This window comes from Odocoileus virginianus, unplaced genomic scaffold, assembly GCF_023699985.2.
Source record: "Odocoileus virginianus isolate 20LAN1187 ecotype Illinois unplaced genomic scaffold, Ovbor_1.2 Unplaced_Scaffold_1, whole genome shotgun sequence".
In the NCBI taxonomy this organism is placed as follows: Eukaryota; Metazoa; Chordata; class Mammalia; order Artiodactyla; family Cervidae; genus Odocoileus; species Odocoileus virginianus.
In genome coordinates, this window is record NW_027224263.1 from 172565 (window position 1) to 197107 (window position 24543).

General features: G+C 38.6%; 2 protein-coding genes across 4 annotated transcripts in view; both read left to right on the plus strand.

The window, feature by feature from the left end:
• Nucleotides 1-9889, plus strand: part of RNF128 (ring finger protein 128) — a 64353-nt gene extending 54464 nt beyond the window's left edge. Inside the window, exon 7 of one of the 2 annotated variants that reach the window (XM_020877932.2) lies at nt 8462-8551. Coding sequence is in view for 1 of the 2 variants with exons in the window: in XM_020877930.2 (XP_020733589.1) it covers nt 8462-8586 (125 nt within the window). In the remaining variant the exon portion in view is untranslated. Of the gene's footprint in view, nt 1-8461 lie in introns of both variants that reach the window. The other variant, XM_020877930.2, reaches the window with a different exon arrangement.
• A 9746-nt stretch (nt 9890-19635) lies between these two features.
• TBC1D8B (TBC1 domain family member 8B) overlaps nt 19636-24543 on the plus strand; it is an 83614-nt gene continuing 78706 nt past the window's right edge. For both annotated transcript variants that reach the window (XM_020877937.2, XM_070462209.1), the window contains exon 1: nt 19636-19928. In XM_020877937.2, coding sequence (XP_020733596.1) covers nt 19799-19928 — 130 coding nt within the window. In that variant the 5' untranslated portion in view covers nt 19636-19798. The remainder of the gene's footprint in view (nt 19929-24543) is intronic.

Consider the following 24543-nt stretch of genomic DNA (forward strand, 5'->3'; position numbering starts at 1 on the left):
ACTACCCCCTCCTTTTTTTGCCAGATGGGAAACTGTGTTTAAGAACAGTATGCTGCCACCTGTTATTTGCCATGAAATGAACAAACCCTGGAAACTAAAAGTGGATGTATTAATTTCACAATAGTAATGCCATACCAGTAGAGAGATTTTAGGGAATTCTGTTACTTTTTTCCTTAGAGAAAACCCCTATACAAATTATTTTCTCTTCCTTTAACTTCCACCTTTGTCTTTTGGTTTTTGTTGGTTTGATAGTTTTTCCTCAGTCCCCATTTTGAGATGACCTAATTCTGGCCTAAAAATAGGAGGAAAATGAAATGTCAAGATGACTTGTAAAAGTTGCAGCTTCCTATGACATGAACCTTTGTCCTTGGTAGGCTTATCAGTGCCATAGATACCGTTTGTACAGAGGTCACGAGAAATACCAGCTTGCAAATGCAAACCTCATATTGTAATCTAATCTTTGAACATTTCGTAGAGTGCAAAGTAATCATAAGAATCTTAATAATCTATGTGTTATTCTACCTATAATAGATAATCATTGTCTATTAGCCTCAGATGAATTTTTGGTGTGCTAATAGAATTCAGTGAAGATAAAGGAGAGGGTATGGCATAATTCAGTTTAGCAGCATTGGTAGTTCAGTAGTAGAATTCTTGACTGCTACGCAAGAGGCCTGAGTGTATGGGATAATTCAGTTTATTGCCACGTCAGTTTAAAAGAAGAAAAAAAGTCCCAACCTACCATCTTGGTGTTCAGTTTTTATGGGGGAGAGTGGAAGGCAAAACAGTTTTTGCAGAGAATTTGAGAAGCAAATAAAATGATGATTCGTATTCCTTCTCCTGTATTCTTTATCTACATAAATGGTAGGAACACCAACCCAGGTGCCTCAATCCAGAAACTTAGGGAGAATCCTAGATTCTTCCCTCTCCATTTCCTTTTGATTCAATATAATTTTCCTTTAAACCATCTCCTAATTTCTAACCTTAATTCAACAGTCATAGTTTGAACCACTGTCTTCTCTCTGCCCATTACTTCCACTCTTCCTCTATGAAGAAATTGGGGAAGCCAAGTCCAACTCCTGTTCCTTCTTTAAAACTTGCCCCCCTTTGAGTTTGGGGGAGAATGGATACATATATATGTATGGCTGAGTCCCTTTGCTGTTCACCTGAAACTATCACAACATTGTTAATCGGCTATATCCCAATACAAAATAAAATGTTGAAAAGAAAACTTGCTCCCCTGAGAAGCCTATCTTTAGTTACATGTGTGGCCCTACTGTCTACTTCCACAGAACTTCTATCATTGCACTTATTGCACTGAATTGTATTAAAACCTTAAAAAGTCCATTTGGGTAGGGACAGTGTCTTATTGTTCACTATTGTATACCCAGCACCTAGCACAAGCTGCCTCACAGCAAATACTCAAATAAGTGTTGAGTGAGTGACCACACAGAATAGATTTTCCCACTCACACAACTAGAGAAAAGCCTGCACAGCAAATAAGACCCAACACAGCCAAAAATAAATAAACAAAATAAAAAGAATAATAGTTTAACCCACATAAATGGTGTTTGTTTGCCTTAATAAGAATAAAGTAATATGCTTCCTGTAACTAGAATATAAATTAGACAGAGATGTTTAAGCTGTGTGGAGTAGAAAACATTAGGAAACCAGAAGTTTTATTAAAAATAAAATTAGCCCTGATTTAAAATCATGTATTTTAAGATAAGCTTCTGATATCGAAGGGAAATATTTCTTTGTATTTTAGTTGTAATTTTTTATTTTACAGTTCTACTGTGGCCCCCAGTCATCATTATTATGCTGAGCTTGTGAGATATTCTAATTTATATCTAATAGTTTGTAGAAAAGTTACACATACAGAAATATTCATCTTTACCCTGCCTTTTCTTCACTTTTAGAAGCCATATGCTATTTCTAAAGTCAGTAACAGATACCAAAAACCAAACCAGTCTAAGAATACCCATTATAAAGTCAACAACCTATGTTACTTCCTCATATGATTGGATTTTGCTCAGACTCTGAATGTTTGAGGCATGCCAAATTTACAACCATCACAAGTGTGAGCACCCAAATAAATGGTTATATAGAATTGGTATGGCCTTGGGGTAAAATCCTCCCATTCAGAGAGTCAGAGCAAAAATAAAAGCTAAGAAATTTAAGCTTAGTTTCCTAATACTTTATTATGCTCTTCAAACAAATCAAATATTAAATTGACTTAAACCAACATCTTTGAAGGTGAATGTGTTAGTGTGACTTTTGTGACTACTTAAAATGTAATCATGGATAGAAGTGGCACACTTGCCATCCCTTTTATATATTGATATTTGGGGTTTCATAATTTAAGGGTTACTTTTCCTTCTTGGCTACTTCTCCTATAGTTTAGAGATACTGCTAATAGATAAATTGATGCCTCAGTCATATGTCTTAAATTAAGAGAATATACTTTGCTTTGAGGGAGAAGGAGACAGCAACCCACTCCAGTATTCTTGCCTGGAGAGTTCCATGGATGCAGGAGCGTGGCAGGCTACAGTCCGTGAGATCTCAAGAGTCGGACGTGACTGAGTGACTAAACCACCACCACCACCACCACTTTGAGATCAGACTACAACTGTGAATTTTTTAATTGGTTTTGCAAAAACATTAGAACAGCAAAATTTAACATTAATAGTAAAGTAGATTTGTCAGTTGGAGGAGGAAATGGCAACCCATTCCAGTATTCATGCTTGGGAAAATCCTGTGGACAGGGGAGCCTGGTGGGCTACGGTCCACAGAGTTGCAAAGAGTCAGACTCAACTGAGCGCATACATACTCACACACAATATGTATTAATTGTTTTGGCATCTTTCCTATTAACCACTGATTATTATGGTGATAGTTGGTTTAAATAGCTTCGAAAACATACAGTTGGTTAGTTCGTGCCTGTGTGTTCCATCATTGTGCTGAGTTTTATTAGAGCACTGGTTTTCAAACTTAAGCATACCTTGAGTCACCTAGAGGGCTTGTTTAAACAGAGGGGAGGGCCTTTCCTGGTTCAGTCACTAAGAATCTGCCTTGCAATGCAGAGGACACAGATTCAATCCCTGGTCCAGGAAGATCCCGGATTCCGCGGGCCAGCTAAGCCCCTGCGCCACAACTTGAAGCCAGCGCTCTAGAGCCCATGCTCTGCAAAGACAAGCCACAGCAACAAGAAACCCATGCATTTGCAACTAGAGAGTAGCCCCCACTTGCTGCAACTAGAGAAAGCCATGCACAGCAACAAAGACCCAGCACAGCCAAAATAAAATAAATGAATAAAAGTTTATTTAAAAAAAAAACAAGCAGAGTGGCAACCACTAGTTTCTGACTCAATAGGTCTGAGATGGGCCCTGAGAATTTTCATTTCTAAGAAGTTTCCAGGTGATAATGATACTGCTTGTCCAGGGACCACACTTTGAGAACCACAGAATAGGGCCCCTAGTTCTTAATCCTTGCTGCACATTAGACTCACCTAGAAGAACTTTAAACATTACTGATACCTGGACTCTACCCCAGAATAGTTCAATCAAAATCCATGAGATGTGGGCCCAAGCACAGTTTTGTTTGTTTTTTTTTTAAATAATTTCAGCCTGACTGAAAAAACATTTCAAAAATAGTAAAAAGAATGCCCATCACTGAACTTCTCCAAGTGTTAACATCGTATATAACCATATACAATTATCAAAGTCAGGAAATTATATGATAAAATGTTAGCAACTAAACTGAACTTACTCAAATTTCACCAGTTGACCCATTAATGTCCTTTTTCTGTCCTAGGATCCCACATTGTATTTCTTCTTCTCTCATTCCCCCCAATTTTATTGAAATATACTTGACATATAACCAGAGAAAGATTAGTTACCAAATCTATCATCTCAAATAATTACAAATTGTGTGTGTGTGTGTGTGTGTGTGTGTGTTGAGAACATTTAAGATCTACACTCTTAGCAACTTTCAAGTATATAGTACAGTATTGTTAACTGTAGTCACCATGCTATACATTATATCCCCAGAACTTATTTATCTTATAACTGGACACGTGTACCCTTTGATGGACATTTCCCCATTCCCCCCTGCTTCTAGCCTCTTGAAACCACCATTCTCTGTTTCTATGAATTTGACTTTTTTAAAAAAGATTCCACATATAAGTGTTATCATACAGTGTTTGTCTTTCTCTGTGTGGCTTATTTCACTTAGCACAGTGTCCTCAAGATCTATCCATGTTGTTGCAAATGGCAGTATTTCCTTCTTTCTTATGGCTGAGTAATATTCCTCTGTGTGTGTGTGTGTGTGTCTGTGTGTGTGTGTGTGTGTACATATATATGTATCTCACATTTTCTTTATCTGTTGATCAGTCAATAGAAACAGGTTATTTCTATGGCTATTGTGTATAATGCTGCAGTGAACATGGAGGTGCAGCTGTCTCTTCAAGATAATGATTTCATTTCCTTTGGGTATATACCCAGAAGTTGGATTGCTGGATGATATGATAGTTTTATTTTTAGTTTTTTGAGAACCTCCATACATGTTTCCCATAGTGCTGTACCAATATACATTCCCACCAACTGTATACCAGAGTTCCCTTTTCTTCACATCCTTACCAACACTCATAATTTTGATAATAGCCATTCTAACAGGTGTGAGGCAATATCTCATTGTGGTTTTCATTTGCATTTCCCTGATGATTAGTGATGAACATATTTTCATGTACCTGTTGGCCATTTGTATACACATATCTTCTTTGGGGTGCTTCCCAGATGGGTCAGCAGTAAACATTCTGCCTGCCAGTGCAGGAGCCACAGGAGATGCAGGTTCAATCCTTGGGTCAGGAAGATCCCCTGGAGGAGGAAATGGCAACCCACTCCAGTATTCTTGCCTGGAAAATCCCATGGACAGAGGAGCCTGATGGGCTACAGTCTATGGGGGCAAAGAGTTGGGGATGACTAAGCAACTGAGCATGCACGCACATTTTCTTTGGGAAAATATATTTTCCCCCCAAAATTTCAATTCTGCCCAGTTTTAAATCAGATTTACTTTTCTGCTATTAAATTGTATGAGTTCCTTATATATTTTGGATATTAACTCCTTGCCAGATATATGGTTTGCAAATATTTTCTCCCATTTTGTAGCTTGCCTTTTCATTCTTTTGACTATTTCTTTTGCTGAGCAGAAGCTTTTTAGTTTGATATAGTCCCATTTGTTGATTTTGGCATTTTAAATCCTTAATCTATTTAGAGTTCATTTTTTCAGTGGTGTAAGATAGGGGTCCGGTTTCATTCTGTTGCATATTTATCCAGCTTACCCAACACCATTTATTGCAGACTGTCTTTTCCCCACTGGATGTTTTTGGTTCCCTTGTCAAATATTAGTTCATCTCACACATGCGAGGCATGTGAGATCTTAGCTCCCTGACCAGGGATCGAACCCATACCCCCTGCAGTGGAAGCATGGAATCTTAACCACTGGACCACCAGGGAAGTCCCTATATACGTCCTTTATGTTTGGATATGTTCTTTCTATACCCAATCTGCTGAAAAGTCCACATTACATTTAACTGTCAAGTCCTTTTAGTCTTAATATGTGACTGTTTCTTAGTCTTCGTTTTTCTTGACTTTGATATCTCTGAAGGCCACCAGTTAGTTACTTTGAAGAATATCCTTCAATTTGGAATTGTCTGCTGTTTCCCAATGATTAAATTCATTGTCCATTGTCTATTTCTGGCAAGAAAACCACATATCTTATCTTGTCTGCCTGATATCATATAATGAGGCACATTATGCCCATGTCTTATTATCAATGTTTTTAACTTTGTTCACTTGGTTAAGGTGGTATCTGCCAAGCCTCTTCTTTTAAAGTTATTATTTTTCCCTTTATAATTATTGTGTTATTGAGAGACACTTGGAAACTATGCAAATGTCCTGTTTCTCATCATAATTTTTACCTACTAATTTTAGCAATCATTGATAGTTCTTGCTTACAATAATTATTACTGAAGTGTGTGCCAAATGGTGATTTTCTATTTCCATCCTTCTTTCTACATTAATTAAGCTTCTAATTTAAAGAAGAGCTATTGTTTCTCCACTTATTTATTCAACTGTTTATAATAATATGGACTCACAGATATTTCTTTTTCTCCATAATATTATTCTCATGATTTATTCATGCTTAGATTGTCCTAGATTTGGTCATTGGGAACTCCCTCAAGTTGGTTGATTTTCTTTCAAAATAACCCCCCCCTTTTTTTTGAGCACTTCCTTACTTTCTGTTATCACAAGATGTTCTAGGCCAAGGATTGGCAAACTTTTTCTGTAAATGGCCAAATAGTAAATATTTTAGGCTTTGAAGACTTTAGGTCTTTGTTGCTTTGGGGACTGGGACAGTGTTGTTTTATCTTCCAACCTCTTAAAAGTGTCAAAATCACTCTTAGCTATGGATTTGGCTTGCGAGCTGTAGTTTGCTGGCCCCTAGGCTAGAATCTAGGTTAATCTGCTCTCTTGTGCTAACCCTAGAATCAGTTATTTCTTCAGGGAGTGGGGGCTTTTATTGGAGAATAGCACCTCAGAATCAAGATCGGGCATTAGGTATGCTCATTGCTTTTGGAGTGTCATTGCTATTAGCCCTTTCAAGGAACAAAGTGAGGAAATATGTGTATGTACTCACACAAATATACACACATCTACATTCACCTATCTGAAGAACAGCTAGTTTATACTGATGTATGATTCTAATCCAACACCACAGAGTTTATTCTAGCCTTCCTCTTTCCTTACTTTTAACTCCATTCTTGGACATTGAGAAACCCGGCTGTTATTATCCTCAATATATTTACTTATTTGTTCAGTCCTAAAGGACATGTAAGTTGCAACATTGCTAACGTACCCTTGTGAAAAATAATTTCACTAACCAGTGTAGTTCTTTGGTTTTAACCTTATAGGATGTAGTCAAAATATAATTTTCCAAAATTACTTAGGTTAGTTCTTTTCTTTCCCACTCTCTTCAGAATGATTATGTATATTTCATCTGTAAAATAGTTATATTCACTTGTTACTACTTGTATTCCATTTTGGGAACTCCCTCCACAACTTCCTGGTTGATTAACTTTAGTCCTTCTGTCTACCTATCTTAATCTATCAGTTGGTAAAGAATCTGCCTGCAATGCAGGAGACACAGATGTGGATTCAATCCCTGAGTTGGGAAGATCCCCTGGAGAAGGAAATGACAACCCACTCCCCAGCATTCTTGCCTGGGAAATCCCATAGACAGAGGAGCCTGGCAGGCTACAGTCCATGGGGTCACAAAGAGTTGGACTTGACTGAGCACTGCACACAGATCTATCTTATCAATTTATCGATAAGATATATGTATATGAAAAAGCATACGTAATTTTTTAAAGTCCCCAGGTGATTCAAACATGAAGTTGATTTTAAGAGCTATTATATTTAGAACAGAGAAGAGACAGAAAACATAACTGTTGCTCTTAAGGATGTTATAATGTAGGTAAAAATAAACACATGTATGAATCAACAAAATAGTAATTGTAAATTAATATAATGCCATAAATGCTTTAGGGCTTCCCTGGGTACAGTGGTAAAGAGCCCGCCTGCCAATGCAGGAGATACCAGAGACAAGGGTTTGATTCCTGGGTTGGGAAGATCCTCTGGAGGAGGAAATAGCAACCCACTCCAGTATTCTTGCCTGGGAAATCCCATAGACAGAGGAGCCTGGCAGGCTACAATCCATGAGGTCACAAAGAGTCAGGCATGACTGAAGCGACTGAGCACACACATATAAGTGCTTTATGTAAGGCAGCAAAATCATATTAAAGAAACAGGGAATTAGTATGATAATCAGAGTGTGATTGAATTAGATAAGAAAGGTTTCTTAGACATGTGTGTTGAATTTTGTCTTAAAGAACAGAGGGGTGAAAGCATCCTAAAATTGCCATTTAAAAAATTAATTTATTTAATTGGAGATTAATTACTTTACAATATTGTGGTGGGTTTTGCCATACATTGACATGAATCAGCCACAGGTACACATGTGTCCCTCATCCTGAAGTCCCCTCCCACCTCCCTCCCATCCCATCCCTCTCAGTTGTCCTGGTGCACTGGCTTTGAGTGCCCTGTTTCATGCATTGAACTTGGACTGGTCATCTATTTCACATATGGTAATATACATGTTTCAATGCTATTCTCTCAAATCATTCCACTTTCGCCTTCTCCCACAGGGTCGAAAAGTCCATTCTTTATATCTGTGTCTCTTTTGCTGTCTCGCATATAGGGTCATCATTACCATCTTTCTAAATTCCATATATATGCATTAATATACTGTATTGGTGTTTTTCTTTCTGACTTACTTCACTCTGTATAATAGGCTCCAGTTTCATCCACCTCATTAGAACTGATTCAAATGCCATTTTTTTTTAAAGATGAAAATCTACAGCTGGTAAACCATGAAGCAAACTCCATGGCAGTGGATGTTGTTCCTCACGTTGACAACCCAACCTTTGAAGAAGATGATCAGGAGACCACTGTTCAAGAAATTAAGTCATAAAATCTGTGTCAATAGAAAACTTAAAACTTTAGTAATAACAGAACTGCCAATCAGGGCCTAGTTTACTACTAAGGAACTGGATAAACTTAATAAAATAAGAATGATACTGAAAGTGCTGAGATGACTAATATTATGCTATAGTTAAATGACTTAAAATACTAAACCTACTAACTTTTCCCACAAACACATTATAATGTTTTTCATAGGCAAGTTTCTTCTCGATAGCAGTAGCAACATTTTTAAACATTCAAAACTCTTGTCAAGTAATCATGTTTTCCATTTATAACAATTTTTTTTAATCAAAACTTGTTGCTTTTAAAATGTGGAACAGCTGTAATCACTTTATTTTATGATAGTATCTTAATTAAAAATACTACTACTTTAGCTTGGGCTATATATGTCAGGGTTTTTCTCCAGGTGCTTATATTGATCTGGAATTGTAATTTAAAAAACAATGCAAACTTAGGCTAGTACTTCATGAAATATCTATTTAAGCTGCATTAAGTTGATAGAACAGGATTAAAGCAAAATACTCATTTTAACAATTTCTTATTTTTAAAATCAGGCTAAATTTACTTCATTTGAGTGTCAAGCATAGTTTCTTAGAGAATATGTACTGGACTGGATTGGTTGGTATATTAACGACACCAATTTGACAAAAGATCATAGACAAAAGCTTTCCTTACAAAAACACTATATAACTATTTCTCAAACCTTACTTATGGGACTTTCAAAAGCAGAATATATAAATCATCATACCATTTGAAAATGATTATGAATAAGTCACACAAAAATTGTTAATTGATCTCTGTGTATGAATTTGTCTACAGAAATTAATCTATAGAAAATGTTTTCCAAACAAAGTTGACTGAAAATTGAGTTTACATTTTACCTAAATGGGCTTTATAAAATAACATTAGGTAAAATAAAATTCTATCTATGTAGCTATAAATTTTGTGAATGCATTTTCTTGGTATTTGAAAAAGAATTGGTGTTGGGGGGGGGGAGAATTCCAGGTGCCTTAATATAAAGTTTGAAGCTTCATCCACCAAAGTTAAATAGAGCTGTTATAAAAATGCACTTTATATTTTCGGTAGCTTATCTTTGGTTTTAGAGTTTTGTTTCCAGTACAAATTTCAGCAGAATTTAAGCAAAAGCAGAATAGACATGTATTTTTGTTGGCTAAATGTAGAGTGGATGAAACCATTGCATTCTTGTACACTGATTTGAAATGCTGTAAATAGGTCCCGATTTGTATTGATTCTCTTTAAATATAAAATGTAAATAAAATATTCCAATAAAAGTTTGTGTCTGGTGTTTAGTAATCATATACTAACTTTTAATATATGCTTGGATTTAGGAGGAAAAAGGTTTAATGTAAATGTTTGTTGATATATTTAATAAAAACTAAAACTTTAGTATTTGGGCTTCCCTGACGGAGGAACCTAGCAGGCTACAGTCCATGGGGTCACAGAGTCAGGCATGACTGAGCAGTTAAGCACAGCACAGCATGTTTACATATTTCACTACATAGTGAGGAACTGCTGCCATTATAAAATAAATGAATCTATCATGAATTATTTTTAAATGTCATCAAGGTAAATAATGAGGTTGACCACTAATAAGTTTTTTTCTTTTTCTTGTTTTATTGGAGGACAATTGCTCTACAATATTGTGTTGGCCTCTGCCACACATCAACACAATCAGCCACAGGTATACATATGTCCCCTCTCTCCAGAATCTCCCTCCTATTGATCACTGAAAATTTAAGGTTAGAAAAGGATCATGATGCCAATCCATTTTATACTGCTACTGCTGCTTAGTCACTTCAGTCATGTCTGATTCTGTGTGACCCTTTGGATTGTAGCCCACCAGGCTCCTCTGTCCATGGGGATTCTCCAGACAAGAATACTGGAGTGGATTGCCATGCCCTCCTCCAGGGGATCTTCCCAACCCAGGGATCAAACTCAGGTCTCCTGCACTGCAGGCAGATTCTTTATCACTGAGCCACCAGGGAAACGTCCGTCTTTATATTACACAAAACATAAGGCCATTTTATTGCTTTATAATTACCTCTAAGAGTCGGACACGACTGAATGACTTCACTTTCACTTTTCACTTTCATGCACTGGAGAAGGAAATGGCAACCCACTCCAGTGTTCTTGCCTGGAGAATCCCAGGGACGGGGGAGCCTGGTGGGCTGCCGAATATGGGGTCGCACAGATTCGGACACGACTGAAGCGACTTAGCAGCAGCAGCAGCAATTACCTTTTCCTTCAGTCTTCTCTTTGGAAGTATCATTCTTGGGATGCTCTAATTGGGTTAAAAGCAGCTCTTTATTTTTGCAAATATGTTAAGAATAAACAGTTGTTTGGAACACTTTAGAACCATGATGATGAAATCCAGGATATGCATATGTCTTATGTGGCAATATGCCCAATGTGTGTGATGCCACACTATAAAGTTTGTCTATATTCTCAGGAAGTTAATCATCTCAAGCTTTGCAGGGGTTCTTCTGGGGAGGCATTTATAATTCTGGGGAGGCATTTATAATTTTTGAATATTTACTAGCTGCATGAACATACAATTTATATACCAAAAATTCAGCCATTGTAAATGTATGGTTCTAAAGATGGATAGAATTGTGCTCACCACAAGTGATTCTGAGAATATTACATTAACCAGTCCATCCTAAAGGAGATCAGTCCTGGGTGTTCATTGGTAGGACTGATGTTGAAGCTGAACTCCAATACTTTGGCCACCTGATGTGAAGAGCTGACTCATTTGAAAAGACCCTGATGCTGGAAAAGACTGAGGGCAGGAGGAGAAGGGGTCGACAGAGGATGAGATGGTTGGATGGCATCACCGACTCAATGGACATGGGTTTGGGTGGACTCTAGGAGTTGGTGATGGACAGGGAGGCCTGGCGTGCTGCAATTCATGGGGTCGCAAAGAATTGGACATGACTGAGCGACTGAACTGACTGACATTATCCCCCAAAATCCCTTCATATCAATTTTCACTGTTTCTGCTCCCATTCCTAGCCCCAGGGGACCATCAATTAGCCTTTTGTCTCTATAGATTTGCCTATTCTAGACATTACATTTAAATGGAATCATATAATATATGGTCTTTTGTGACTGGCTTCTTCTACTTAGCATATTTTCAAGGTTTATCCATGTTGAAGCATGCATCAGTATTTCATCGTTTTAATTGCTGAATAATATTCCAGTCTATGGGTATTCCATATTTGGTTATCCATTCATCAGCTAAGGAACACTTGGATCGTTACCACTTTATGGCCATTATGGCTAATGCTCCTATGAACATTTATGTACAAGTCCTTGTGTAGATTTATGCTTTCAATTCTCTTGGGTATATGCAAAGAAGAGGAATCCATGTCACTTGTGAATTTTCTTCCTAGTATTATATTTTGATTATAAATAAGAGTTTTAGCAACAGACTTTATTATTTTCACATAGTCAAAATATAGGGCTTCCCAGGTGGCTCAGTGGTAAAGAATCCGCTTGCCAGTGCAGGAGATGGGTTCAATCCTGGGTCGGGAAGATCCCCTGGAGAGGAAATGGCAACCACTCCAGTATTCCTGCTGAGAAATCCCATGGACAGAGGAGCCTGGCAGGCTACAGTCCATGAGGTTGCAAAAGAGTTGGACACAACTTAGAAACTAAACAACAACATGACATTCAAAATATAGGCTGATATTTTTAAACAGTGACAGTAGATATAGTTGTATGTATAGGTAGTCTCCAACTTAAGATGATGGGGCTTTATGAAAATTCATTTGTAAAAGTCATGTTGTGTTAAGATCATGGAAGGAATAAAAAAGGAAATCAAAATGTGCATAGAAAAAAAACTGAAAATGAAAACATGACAACCCCAAACCTATAAAAACAGTGCTAAGAGGGAGGTTCATAGCAATACAAGCCTACCTCGAGAAACATCAAATAAACAATGTAACTGTACACCTAAAGCAACTAGAAAAAGAAGAAGAGAAGAACCCCAAAGTTAGTGGAAGGAAAGAAGTCATAAAAATTAGGGCAGAAATAACTGAAAAAGAAATGGAGACTATAGCAAAAATCAACAAAACTAAAAGCTGGTTCTTTGAGAAGATAAATAAAATAGACAAACTGTTAGCCAGACTCATCAAGAAAAAAAGAGGGAGAAGAATCAAATCAATAAAATTAGAAATGAAAATGGAGAAATCACAACAGACAACACAGAAATACAAAAGATCATAAGAGACTACTATGAGCAATTATATGCCAATAAAATGAACAACTTGGAAGAAATGACAAATTCTTAGAAAAGTATAACGTTCCAAAACTGAACCAGGAAGAAACAGAGAATCTTAACAGACCCATCACAAGCATGGAAATCAAACTGTAATCAAAAATCTTCCAACAAACAAAAGCCCAGGACCAGATGGCTTCACAGGTGAATTCTACCAAAAATTTAGAGAAGAGCTAACACCTATCCTACTCAAACTCTTCCAGAAAATTGCAGAGGAAGGTAAACTCCAAACTCATTCTATGAGGCCACCATCACCCTAATACCAAAACCAGACAAAGATGCCACACACACACACAAAAAAAAAAAACTACAGGCCAATATCACTGATGAACATATATGCAAAACCCTAAACAAAATGCTAGTAAACAGAATCCAACAATATATTTAAAAGATCATACATCATGACCAAGTGGGCTTTATTCCAGGGATGGAAGGATTCTTCAATATCACAAATCAAACAATGTGATACACCATTTTAACAAATTGAAAGATAAAAACTATATGATTATCTCAAAAGATGCAAAGAAAGCCCTTGACAAAATTCAACACCCATTTACGATTTAAAAAAATATATATCTCCAGAAAGCAAGCATGGAAGGATCAGACCTAAACAAAATAAAAGCCTCATACAACAAACCCACAGCAAACATTATCCTCAATGGTGAAAAATTGAAAGCATTTCCTCTAAAATCAGGAACAAGACAAGGGTGCCCACTCTCACCACTACTATTCAACATAGTTTTGGAAGTCCTAGCCACAGCAATCAGAGAAGAAAAAGAAATAAAAGGAATCCAGATTGGAAAAGAAAAGTAAAACTCTCACTGTTTGCAGATGACATGATCCTCTACATAGAAAACCCTAAAGATACCACCAGAAAATTACTAGAGCTAATCAATGAATATAGTAAAGTTGCAGGATATAAAATTAATACACAGAAATCCCTTGCATTCCTATACACTAACAATGAAAAATCAGAAAGAGAAATTAAGGAAACAATCCCATTTACCATTGCAACAAAAAGAATAAAATACTTAGGAATAAATTACCTAAAGAAACAAAAGACCTGTATATAGAAAACTATAAAATACTGATGAAAGAAATCAAAGGTAACACAAATAGATGGAGAAATATACCATGTTCATGGATCAGAAGGATCAATATAGTGAAAATGAGTATACACCAAAAGCAATCTATAGATTCAACAGATTGACACTACCAACTCTATTTTTCACAGAATTAGAATAATCTCACAATTTGTATGGAAACACAGTTCAGTTCAGTTCAGTCACTCAGTCATGTCCGACTCTTTGCAACCCCGTGAACCACAGCATGCCAGGCCTCCCTGTCCATCACCAACTCCCAGAGTCCACCCAAACCCATGTCCATTGAGTCAGTGATGCCATCCAACCATCTTATCCTCTGTCGTCCCCTTCTTCTCCTGCCCTCAATCATTCCCAGCATCAGGGTCTTTTCCAATGAGTCAGCTCTTCACATCAGGTGGCCAAAGTATTGGAGTTTCAGCTTCAACATCAGTCCATCCAATGAACACCCAGGACTGATCTCCCCTAGGATGGACTAAACACAAAAACCCTTGAATAACCAAAGCAATCTTGAGAAAGAAAAATGGAACTGGAGGAATCAACCTGCCTGACTTCAGACTATACTACAAAGCTACAGTCATCAAGACAGTATGGTACTGGCACAAAGACAGAAATATAGATCAATGGAACAAAATAGAAAGCTCAGAGATAAATCCACACACCTATGGACACCTTATCTTTGACAAAGGAGGCAAAAATATACAATGGAGAAAAGACAAGTGTGCTGGGAAAACTGGTCAACCACGTGTAAAAGAATGAAACTAGGACACTTTCTAACACCATACACAAAGATAAACTCAAAATAGATTAAAGATCTAAATGTAAGATCAGAAACTATAAAACTCTTAGAGGAAAACACAGGCAGAACACTCTTTGACATAAATCACAGCAAGATCCTCTATGACCCACCTCCCAAAGTAATGGAAATAAAAACAAAAATAAACAAATGGGACCTAATTAAACTTAAAAGCTTTTGCACAATGAAGGAAACTATAAGCAAGGTGAAAAGGCAGCTTTCAGAATGGGAGAAAATAATAGCAAATGAAAACAACTGTACAAAGAATTAATCTCCAAAATATACAAGCAGCTCATGCAGCTCAATACCAGAAAAACAAACAACCCAATCAAAAAGTGGGCCAAAGAACTAAACAGACATTTCTCCAAAGACATACAGATGGCTAATAAACACATGAAAAGATGCTCAGCATCACTCATTATTAGAGAAATACAAATCAAAACCACAGTGAGGTATCATCTCACGCTGGTCAGAATGGCTGCCATCAAAAAGTCTACAAACAGTAAATGCTGGAGAGGGTGTGGAGGAAAGGGAACCCTCTTACACTGTTGGTGGGAATGCAAACTGGTACAGCCACTATGGAGAACAGTGTGGAGATTCCTTAAAAAACTGGAAATAGAACTGCCATATGACCCAGCAATCCCACTGCTGGGCATACACACTGAGGAAACCAGAACTGAAAGAGACACATGTACCCCAATGTTCATTGCAGCACTGTTTACAATAGCTAGGACATGGAAGCAACCTAGATGTCCACTGGCAGATGAATGGATAAGGAAGTTGTGGTACATATACACAATGGAATATTATTCAGCTATAAAAAAGAATGCATTTGAGTCAGTTCTAATAAGGTGGATGAACCTAGAGCCTATGATACAGAGTGAAGTAAGTCAGAAAGAGAAACACCAATACAGTATATTAACACATACATGTGGAATTTAGAAACATGGTAACAACGATCCTATATGCAAGGCAGCCAAAGAGACACAGGTGTAAAGAACAGATTTTTGGACTAAGGTGGAAGAAGGGGAGTGTGGGATGATTTGAGAGAATAGCATTGAAACATGTACATTACCATATGTGAAATAGATGGAAAGTGTAAGTCTGATGCATGATTCAGGGCACTCAAAGCCAGTGCTCTGGACAGCCTAGAGGGATGGAGTGGGGAGGAAGGAGGGAGGGGGGTTCAGGATCAGGAGGCACAGTGATTCATGTTGAAGTAAGGCAAAAATCACCACAATATTGTAAATAAATTATCCTTCAATTAAAAGAAATAAATAATTTTTTAGAAAGTCACATTGTGTTATAATTAAGAATATACATGGTTCCCAGGTAAGTCAGTAAAAATATATTTAAAGATACAATTGGAACGCTAGATATACAGTACTTCTCCCCCCTCCATCTGGTTTTGGTTCATTTACTAAATATTCTAGCTATGTTCTGTAGTATCTGGATCAATTTTATCACCTTAGGTTATATAAATTTTCAGTTATTTACCTTACTTATTGTATCTTCCATTTAGAGTAGATTAAAAATATTTTTAAGCATATTAAACAATATAACATTTAGATTTGCATACTACATGGGATTTAAAAGAAGTTCATTATAACAGTGGGCACTTTGACCTCCAGAGAAAAATGTTCATTATCTTCTACCTTAGAGGTAATTCAATGAAAAGTTTGAAAACTACTACTCACAAGTTCTTAACCTTTTTTCTTCCAGAAACATACAATCTCATAAATGTGAGACACTTGTGGACATACCTAGATTTTTTGATGGTTAGGTGGTTCAGCTGGTAAAGAATCCGCCTGCAATGCCGGAAACCTGGGTTTGATCTCTGGGTTGGGAAGATCCCCTGGAGAAGGCAACGGCTACCCACTTCAGTATTCTGGCCTTGAGAATTCCATGGACTGAATTCTATACAGTCCATGGGGTCTCAGAGTTGGACACGACTGTGCGACTTTCACTTCACTTCACTTCAGAGAGTGTTTGTGTGTGTGTTAGTCACCCAGTCGTGTCCAACTCTTGTGACCCCTCACTGTAGCCTACTAGTCTCCCCTGTCCTTGGAATTCTCCAGGCCAGAATACTGGAGTGAGTTGCCATTCCCTTCTCCAGGGGATCTTCCTGACCCAGGGATCGAACCCAGGTCTCCTGCAATGCAGGCAGATTCTTTACCATCTGAGCTACCAGGGAAGTCCCAGTTGGAGAATAGTAGTATATATAAATAGAGTTTTTCATGGCTGGGCTTCCCTGGTGACTAGCTTGAGCAACTTGGTAAACAGTGGTGCTCGGAACTATGAGAATGTAGTAGAAGAGACTTTAGACAGGAGGATATTAGAGAAATAAATTAGGCTTTGGATATATTGTCTTTGAGGTATCTATAAACCATATTGTCAGACATATTGTAATCAGACAAACCCAGGTTCAAACCCTAGCTCCACCATTTATTTAGTTATCTGATTTTAGGCAAGTTAATTTCTTTGAGCCTCCTGTTCATCTGCAGATTAAGGATGTTAAAATGTACAAGTTTATTAATGAGGATCAAATGACTAGCTGTGCCTCCAGTCATAGAGAGATATAGATATTACCACACAATACCAGCAGTGATATCCATGGCAGTTTGTAATTCTTGTCCTTCTTTTCTAAAAACAATGTACACTAATACACACAATTGAATAGTGACATGGTCTGTTTTTTAAGTCATTTTAGGAAAAATACTTCTATTTGCAAAGGCTTGAAATATAGTAGATGATCAGGACAAAACGTTCTATTCCAGGAGTAATTTAAATGTGTTTTATTCACATAATCAACAAAATGTTTGTTTACTACAGTAGGAGCTCTCTAAATGCCCTGCTCCAAGCCAAAAGTGGGTTCACTTCTGTACCAGGGAGCATGTGGGTTTATCTGAGTAGAGTTGCCCAGTAAAGAGACAGAAGAACCATCCAGTTCTGCACAGCCCTTGCCACAACTCTTACAGTTTAAGGGTATTGGAAAAGAATGTGGCTTGATGAGGAAGGAAATAAAAAGTGGAAGGAAAGGTAAAAAATAAAGGATACTTCACATCTCTTTTTATTTGCCACATTTACTGATCTTTCACCAGGAAGACTTAGGAAATTATCTTCCTTAATAAATTTCCAAATTAGGATGGCTTTCCCCAAGGATACATTGCAGTTAGGGCTCTGGGAAGATTGCTGTCCACCACCACCACTCCCCTCACGCCCGCCCCCACCCCCACCTCCTGCCTCCAAAGAGCTGCCTTGGGACTAACAACTGCATTTTAGAAAAAAAGAATCCCCAATTGGCCTTTTATTCACTTTGAAGAAAAATCCCTGCTTGTAGCACACGCCTGCTTTCTTTGAGCTGGCCCACATTTTGTGAGGGTTAAGCCACAGATGCTGCTCTGAGGCAGAGTTTTATGGCTCCTTGGCATCGGGGTGTGCCCCACCCCATTTTTTTAAAGTCATATTCTTGAGGCTTCATTCTCAATATAGCTTGCCAAGAGCCCCTTGTATATATGTATATATTTTTTTGTACTCTGCCTCTCAACTCTTTCGTTCCTATAAATGTGTTTTCACTTTCAGTTGTTGTGTGTTAGTCGCTCAGTCTTATCCGACTCTTCGAGACCCCATTGACTGTAGCCTCTGTCCAAGGAATTCTCCAGGCAAGAATACTGGAGTGGGTTGCCATTTTCTTCTCCAGAGGATCTTCCCGACCCAGGGATTGAACCCAGGTCTCCTGCATTACAGGCAGATTCTTTACCATCTGAGCCACCAGAGAAGCCTCTTTAATTCTGGTGGGCTTAGTGACAGCAGTAAATAAAAATGTCCCTCAAATAATTTCTCATAATGATGTCTCACAAACTACCGACTTCAAAGTGTTTAAGCAGCTGTGTATCATTAACAAGGTACAGGCTGCCCTGAAAGGGATTCTTAAAGAACTTAAGAAAAAAATCGCTCAAAAATTGTTTATATCCAGTAAAGCAAAGTTGGACGACATTTTCTGTGGCTGATTACAATATTTAGAACAAATCTGGGAAGGAAGGAGCACACGGCGTGAAAAACACTATATGGTTTCTGGAGATTTTATATTTTTATTGTATGGGCAGAAAAGAGCTTAATCCAAGAAAGATTTTTCAATCAGACAATGATCAAACTCCACTTTCTGTGTGACTTTGGCTAAGTCACCGAACCCGACTGCGCATTTGTTTATTTATGTACAGAGTGGGGAATGAGATATGCATTGTGAGACTTCTGTAAGGATTATGTGAGACACTGTAAGTGAAATCGCTTTAGTACATAGTAAGAGTACATTAAACGTTAGTTCTGGAGAAGGAAATGGCAACCCACTCCAATATTCTTGCCTGGATAATTCCAAGGACAGAGGAGCCTGGTGGGCTACAGTCAATGGGGTCGCAAAGAGTCGGACACGACTGAGCTACTGAACAATAACAAAACGTTAGTTACGGCTACTGCTCCTTCCCAGAATGGCCGTTCGTTACTCCCAAATTCCGGAAACTATTTAGTACAGTTTAACACCCTCAGCTGTAAAAGGATGAGAAGAAACAACACCTCTATACCCGGGCCTCACTTATTCGCTCCAAAAACCGCTTTAAACTTTTGATTGGCAAAATCCACTTAACTAATGGCTGGACTCGCTTTGAAAGCACCCGCACCCAGTTTTCACCCCAATGGATTTTGGGAAGTGTAGTCCCGCGCTCCGGGTGCTTGAGTACAGAAAAGCGGAAAGAAAACTACAATTCCCAGAAGAGAAAGGAACAGGACTATTTCCCAGTCGGGCGTTAGCGCTGTGGGAGGGAATTGGCAATCTCGCTGCCTACGTGGGAGAGAAGGGAGGGTTGGGGGAAGTGTGGAAAAGCAGAATTCGAGAGGCTGCCGCCTGAGGCAGATTTGGTGGGAGGAGAAGTAGAGGGGAGGAAAAGAGTGGAGGGGTGAGGTGAGGAGGGCATCTGGGTGGCTGCTCCAGGGCGGCATAAAGTTCTTCGGGATGTGGCTGAAGCCCGAGGAAGTACTCCTGAAAAATGCGCTGAAGCTGTGGATGATGGAAAGGTCCAATGACTACTTCGTGCTGCAGCGGCGTCGGGGCTACGGGGAGGAAGGCGGCGGGGGACTCACAGGTAAGCTGTGGCCATTACCCCCACCCTCCCTGCCTCGGGCCTCGTGTTCGCTGGTTCTTAAAAGGAGGTGAGGGACAGTTACTCGTCGCCGCCCGCCGCCTGATCCTAAACCCTGAGCGGGGAGGGTGGGGGTGGGTGGGACTCGGATTCTTCTGCCCCCACCACCACCTTTCCGTCGCCCTCACTGTCCTGAGAACGCCTCCCTGTACCAGAAGTCGCTCTTTGGGTGGGACGGCGAAAGGGAGGAGGGGGTTCTTTCTGAAGCCAAGGAAGAATCTGAGGTAAAGGAGGGGCTGTTTCAAAGGAAGAGTACCTGCTCTGTTGCTTCCCCTGGGGGAGGGGGCTGGTGACAAGCGTTCGACGTGGGCAGATCGCTTTTAGGCTAGTGATCAGGGCCAGTTCGCAGTTGTGCACTTAACTTTTCCCCACAACTTCTCCTCCTCCCCCATCTTTAGCCACCACCCTGGGAGTTGGCGGGGGGGTGGGGGGGCGCGTAATTGTGTGGGAGGACAGATGAGGAGAAAGGGAGGAACTCCAATCACTTCTAGGGGGATTGGCGTCAAAAGAGAGATTCGGGAGTCAGGGTTGGGGGGGAAGAGTCGGAGTGCGGGGGGAAGGTGAGGAGTAGGTCTCAGAATTGCTAATTCCGCCCCGTTTAGCGTTTTTCACTTTGTTTCCAAGTTTTCGATCCTTGGGATCCCCTCCCAAAGTAACCGTTGTACTCGTTTCTCTGTTGAGTGTTTGGCGCTGGCTGCCCTTTCTTTCAGAGCCAAGGTTGTAAAGCAAACCGATTGAACAAACGGAAGTTTCTCTTCCCGCCTAATCCATCCTGCCTTCACTTCTTTGATTTACAAATCAAGAACTCTATTTAGGTCTAGTCTGGGAACTTTGTTTTGAGACCAGCCTTCTTGGGCAGGTGCAAACTTTTGGTCACTGGGGAGACCAGAGCTCATTTTCGTGACTACTTCTAGTTTGATAGTGTGGCCTTGAAGTGATGGTCCAGGATTAATTCATCAGCGAGATGGAACGAGAAGGAAGTGTCTCAAAACTTGCTAGTTAGTCCCATCATAATCTGTTGAATGATGTTCGACAAATTCTTTCATTCATTCAACCTTAAGAGCCTACCGTGTGCCATGTGGAATGCTAGTATACAAAGATAATTAATATTCAGTTCCCTGTCTTTGAAGTATTCATAATCTAGATAAGTGGCAGAGGGTCGGGTTTGAGGGAAATAATCAGCAAACCAGGCAAATTATAATTATGACCTGTAACTGCTAAACCCGGCAAATTGTAATTAGAACTAAATAACTGAAGGCATTGCTTTTTCTCTTCTGTTAAATGGTGTCTACCTCAGAGTTGAGAGGATAAAATGAAAGATTATAGGTGCCAAATCAATGTGTATTGTTGAGATGGTGATGAACACGTGCTATTATTTCCTTTTTGTTTTTTTTTTTTTTTTCAAGATCCGGGTAGTGTGGTGAGAATTCTGAGGTCCTATGGGACATTTAAAAAAATATCTTGCGTGACCTGTTCATCCTATTCAGCTTCTAAAAGAGCCCTCTTGAAAATACCTCCACAAAATTTGCCTGTTTAAACTTCATGTTTTGCCACTTTATAATTTTCAAAAATTAGAAGTGTTATTTTGCAGAGGAGACTTTCCATTTAATAGATGTATATATTTTCCAGATTAAAATTTGAGAATCAATGTTCATAATTACCCAGTGATGTAATTTGCCCATTTGAGTCCATTGAAAACAGATCAGAATATATTTAAAATATATTTTCCAGCCCAGTGTTACAGCATAAAATTTTGGTTCCCCATAATTTTATTTGACCAGAGTTTTTCTGGTTCTCCTGTCCACATTTACCAAAGTTTATTTCACTTTGTTACAACTACTGTGTTCCTGAAAAGTAATAGGTAAATCATATTTTTGAGAATCAAATCACTGTTATGTAGTAGTAAATATGTTTTTACTTGTTGCAAATTTTCTTTATATAATCACTCCTTGTTTTCTTTATTTGGGTTTTCATTTGACTTGCTGTTTTGTTTGTTTGTTTTTTGCTGTGTGACTTGTGGGACTTTAGTTTCCTGACCGGGGATTGAACCCAGGCCCCTTGGCATCGAGAGCCCAGGAGTCATAACCACTGGACCACCAGGGAATTCCTTTGATGTGCTTTTTCTTAAAGCATGCATCAGTTGAACCAGTTTCTTATCTCTCTCCCACCCATTCACATTTACTGTAGCCCCATCTCTCTAAAAGAAGAGAGGGTTTGTCTGAAGAAATAAACCAAGATTTCTGTCACACCTGTATGATGAGAACAGATATAGCCCCATTTTTGTGGTCAATTGGTATCTTACCATATTTGTCTTTTATCTGTGGTGTGGTAGAATGCTTGAAATTACCACATGAGAGCTACCACTATTATAGTTCATGTAAATTAAAATGGATCAGAGTGGAGCAAGGAGCGGTTTTTAAGATTTATTTGGTTCTTTTTGGTCCAGAGCAAAAGGGTGTGCTGATTTTCATGGCTGCTCAATTACTGTATTCTTAAAATTGTGAACCCAAAAACTTTGCTGTGCTTTACCACAAATACACATTTGGATTCACTCTCATAGGAGATTGATTCTGTGCCAGCATAAGCTTGCCTTCGTCCATTTTGTTTGCTAAAATCCAATGCTACATGCTCCCCCTTTAAGAGTTTTGTTTATATATTTTATTTTAATGCAGAAAATGAACACCTAGAGATGCTAATATTGTGCTTTTTTTAAGATTTCATTTCTTGGCCATATGATAATTGGCAATAAGCACCAGCAATGTAATGAATTTGGCTGTGGATTTGGTGAAGTAAGTTGGCTCTTTTTTTTTTAATTCTAATAATGGAATTGGAGCAACAGAGAACCCTAGGATGATTTTAGCAGGTGACTAACTTGGAAGTTAGAATTCTGAAGTCCTTTTCTAAGTTTTCTGAAACAGTTCTAGTGGATATCTGGTAGATTACTTAGCATTTGCCTAACTGTATTTACTTAATTGTCCTAGTTCCCAGCAGGGTGGAATATCTTGTGAAAAAATTTTTATACATAAGATTATTTTTCAGATAAAGTGATTTTCATTTAGAGAAGTAATTCACCCTTCTAGATTTTTGCAGTTACCTTGCAGTATTACTTGTTCCTCCTGAATGATAAGGGTAATGACTTTTCTCTGGCACCTAGATTTACCACTTGGCTTTATGTAATTAAAAATAATTTATGCATATTTGGCTTATTAAGCACAAATCAACAATTTTCTTGTCAGATGGTAGCTACTACATGAGTAAAATTATGGGGCTACAGTCTATTAAGTACTCTAGTATGGGACCTAGGAAGGTGTGCCAATTAGGAAGCTTTAATTTAGATAGTTCGTTGAGAGTATTTTACTCTTTTTTTAAAAAAATTTTATTTATTTGGCTGCACTGGGTCTTAGTTGCAGCATGTGGGATCTAGTTCCCTGACCAGGGATCGAACCTGGGCCCCCTGCATTGGGAGCTCAGAGTCTTAGTCACTGGACCACCAGGGAAGTCCCAGTATTTTACTCTTGAATTTTCCATATCTGAATAGTGTGAGCAGGTTCTTGTGTGTTAGACTGACAGTCTCCTTCAGTAGACCTTATTTTTTTTGTAATGTAGAACTAGACTAGGAAATAAAACATGAAAATGGAGGATGTTTCCTTATCCCTTCTTGCATCTTGGCACCGCTACTTTGAAATTAAACTATCTGTAAGCAGTAGAACATGATAACATTTGAAATGAGCTTCCCATTTTATGATATTTATATAAACTTAATAAATCACTATGTGAGTTATTATAAACACATACATAAAAATCAATTAGGTAGCCTTTAAAAAAGTTCTTCATGACCATCCCTCAAAAATACAAGGTTTTTCTCTCCCTTTTCCCTACTCCCAACTCAAGGACCCAACTCTGAAAATGTTCTCAAGTTTTCCTTAGCAAAACATTCCTGCATTCCATACTCACAAAGGAACCAGCTGATAAAATTTTGGCCTCCCGATACCTCATTACTGGGACCTGGGTGCCAAATAGTGGCCTTGACATTTCATTTTACATAAGGAAAAATCAACCCTCCCACCCAGTCCACCACCCCCACCCCACCACACTGTAAATTAATAAATATCATTTTGGCTTATTAAAGAGAAAAATCCCATAGGGCAACCCCTAGGAAGGCAAATCACACTGTATGCTCCCCCCTCTTCTTCCCTTCCTGGAACGTGTATCCATGTGAAATCCAGTAAACAGTTGCCTTTAAAGATCTCTTAGAATGATGAAGGACAGCTTTGCAGGAGGTTTTGAGACATAAAGGATGGTCAGTGTCATCACTTTTTCTAGGTAGTAACGGAAGGATTATTGAGTGCATACCTGTGAGCTTCAGGCCTTTCTTCAGATATCTGTTAATACACTGCTCTCTTGCCCTTTTCCCTCCTCTGCTTGCTGCTAGGGTCTTTCCTCCCTTAAGGGTAGCCTGGGAACCACCACTCCAGTTCACCCTAGGGTCATGAATCCTCAATCCTCAAGAGTTAAAGTGATAATGATGTGGATTGTGTGCAAAGAGGTTGATTTCTTC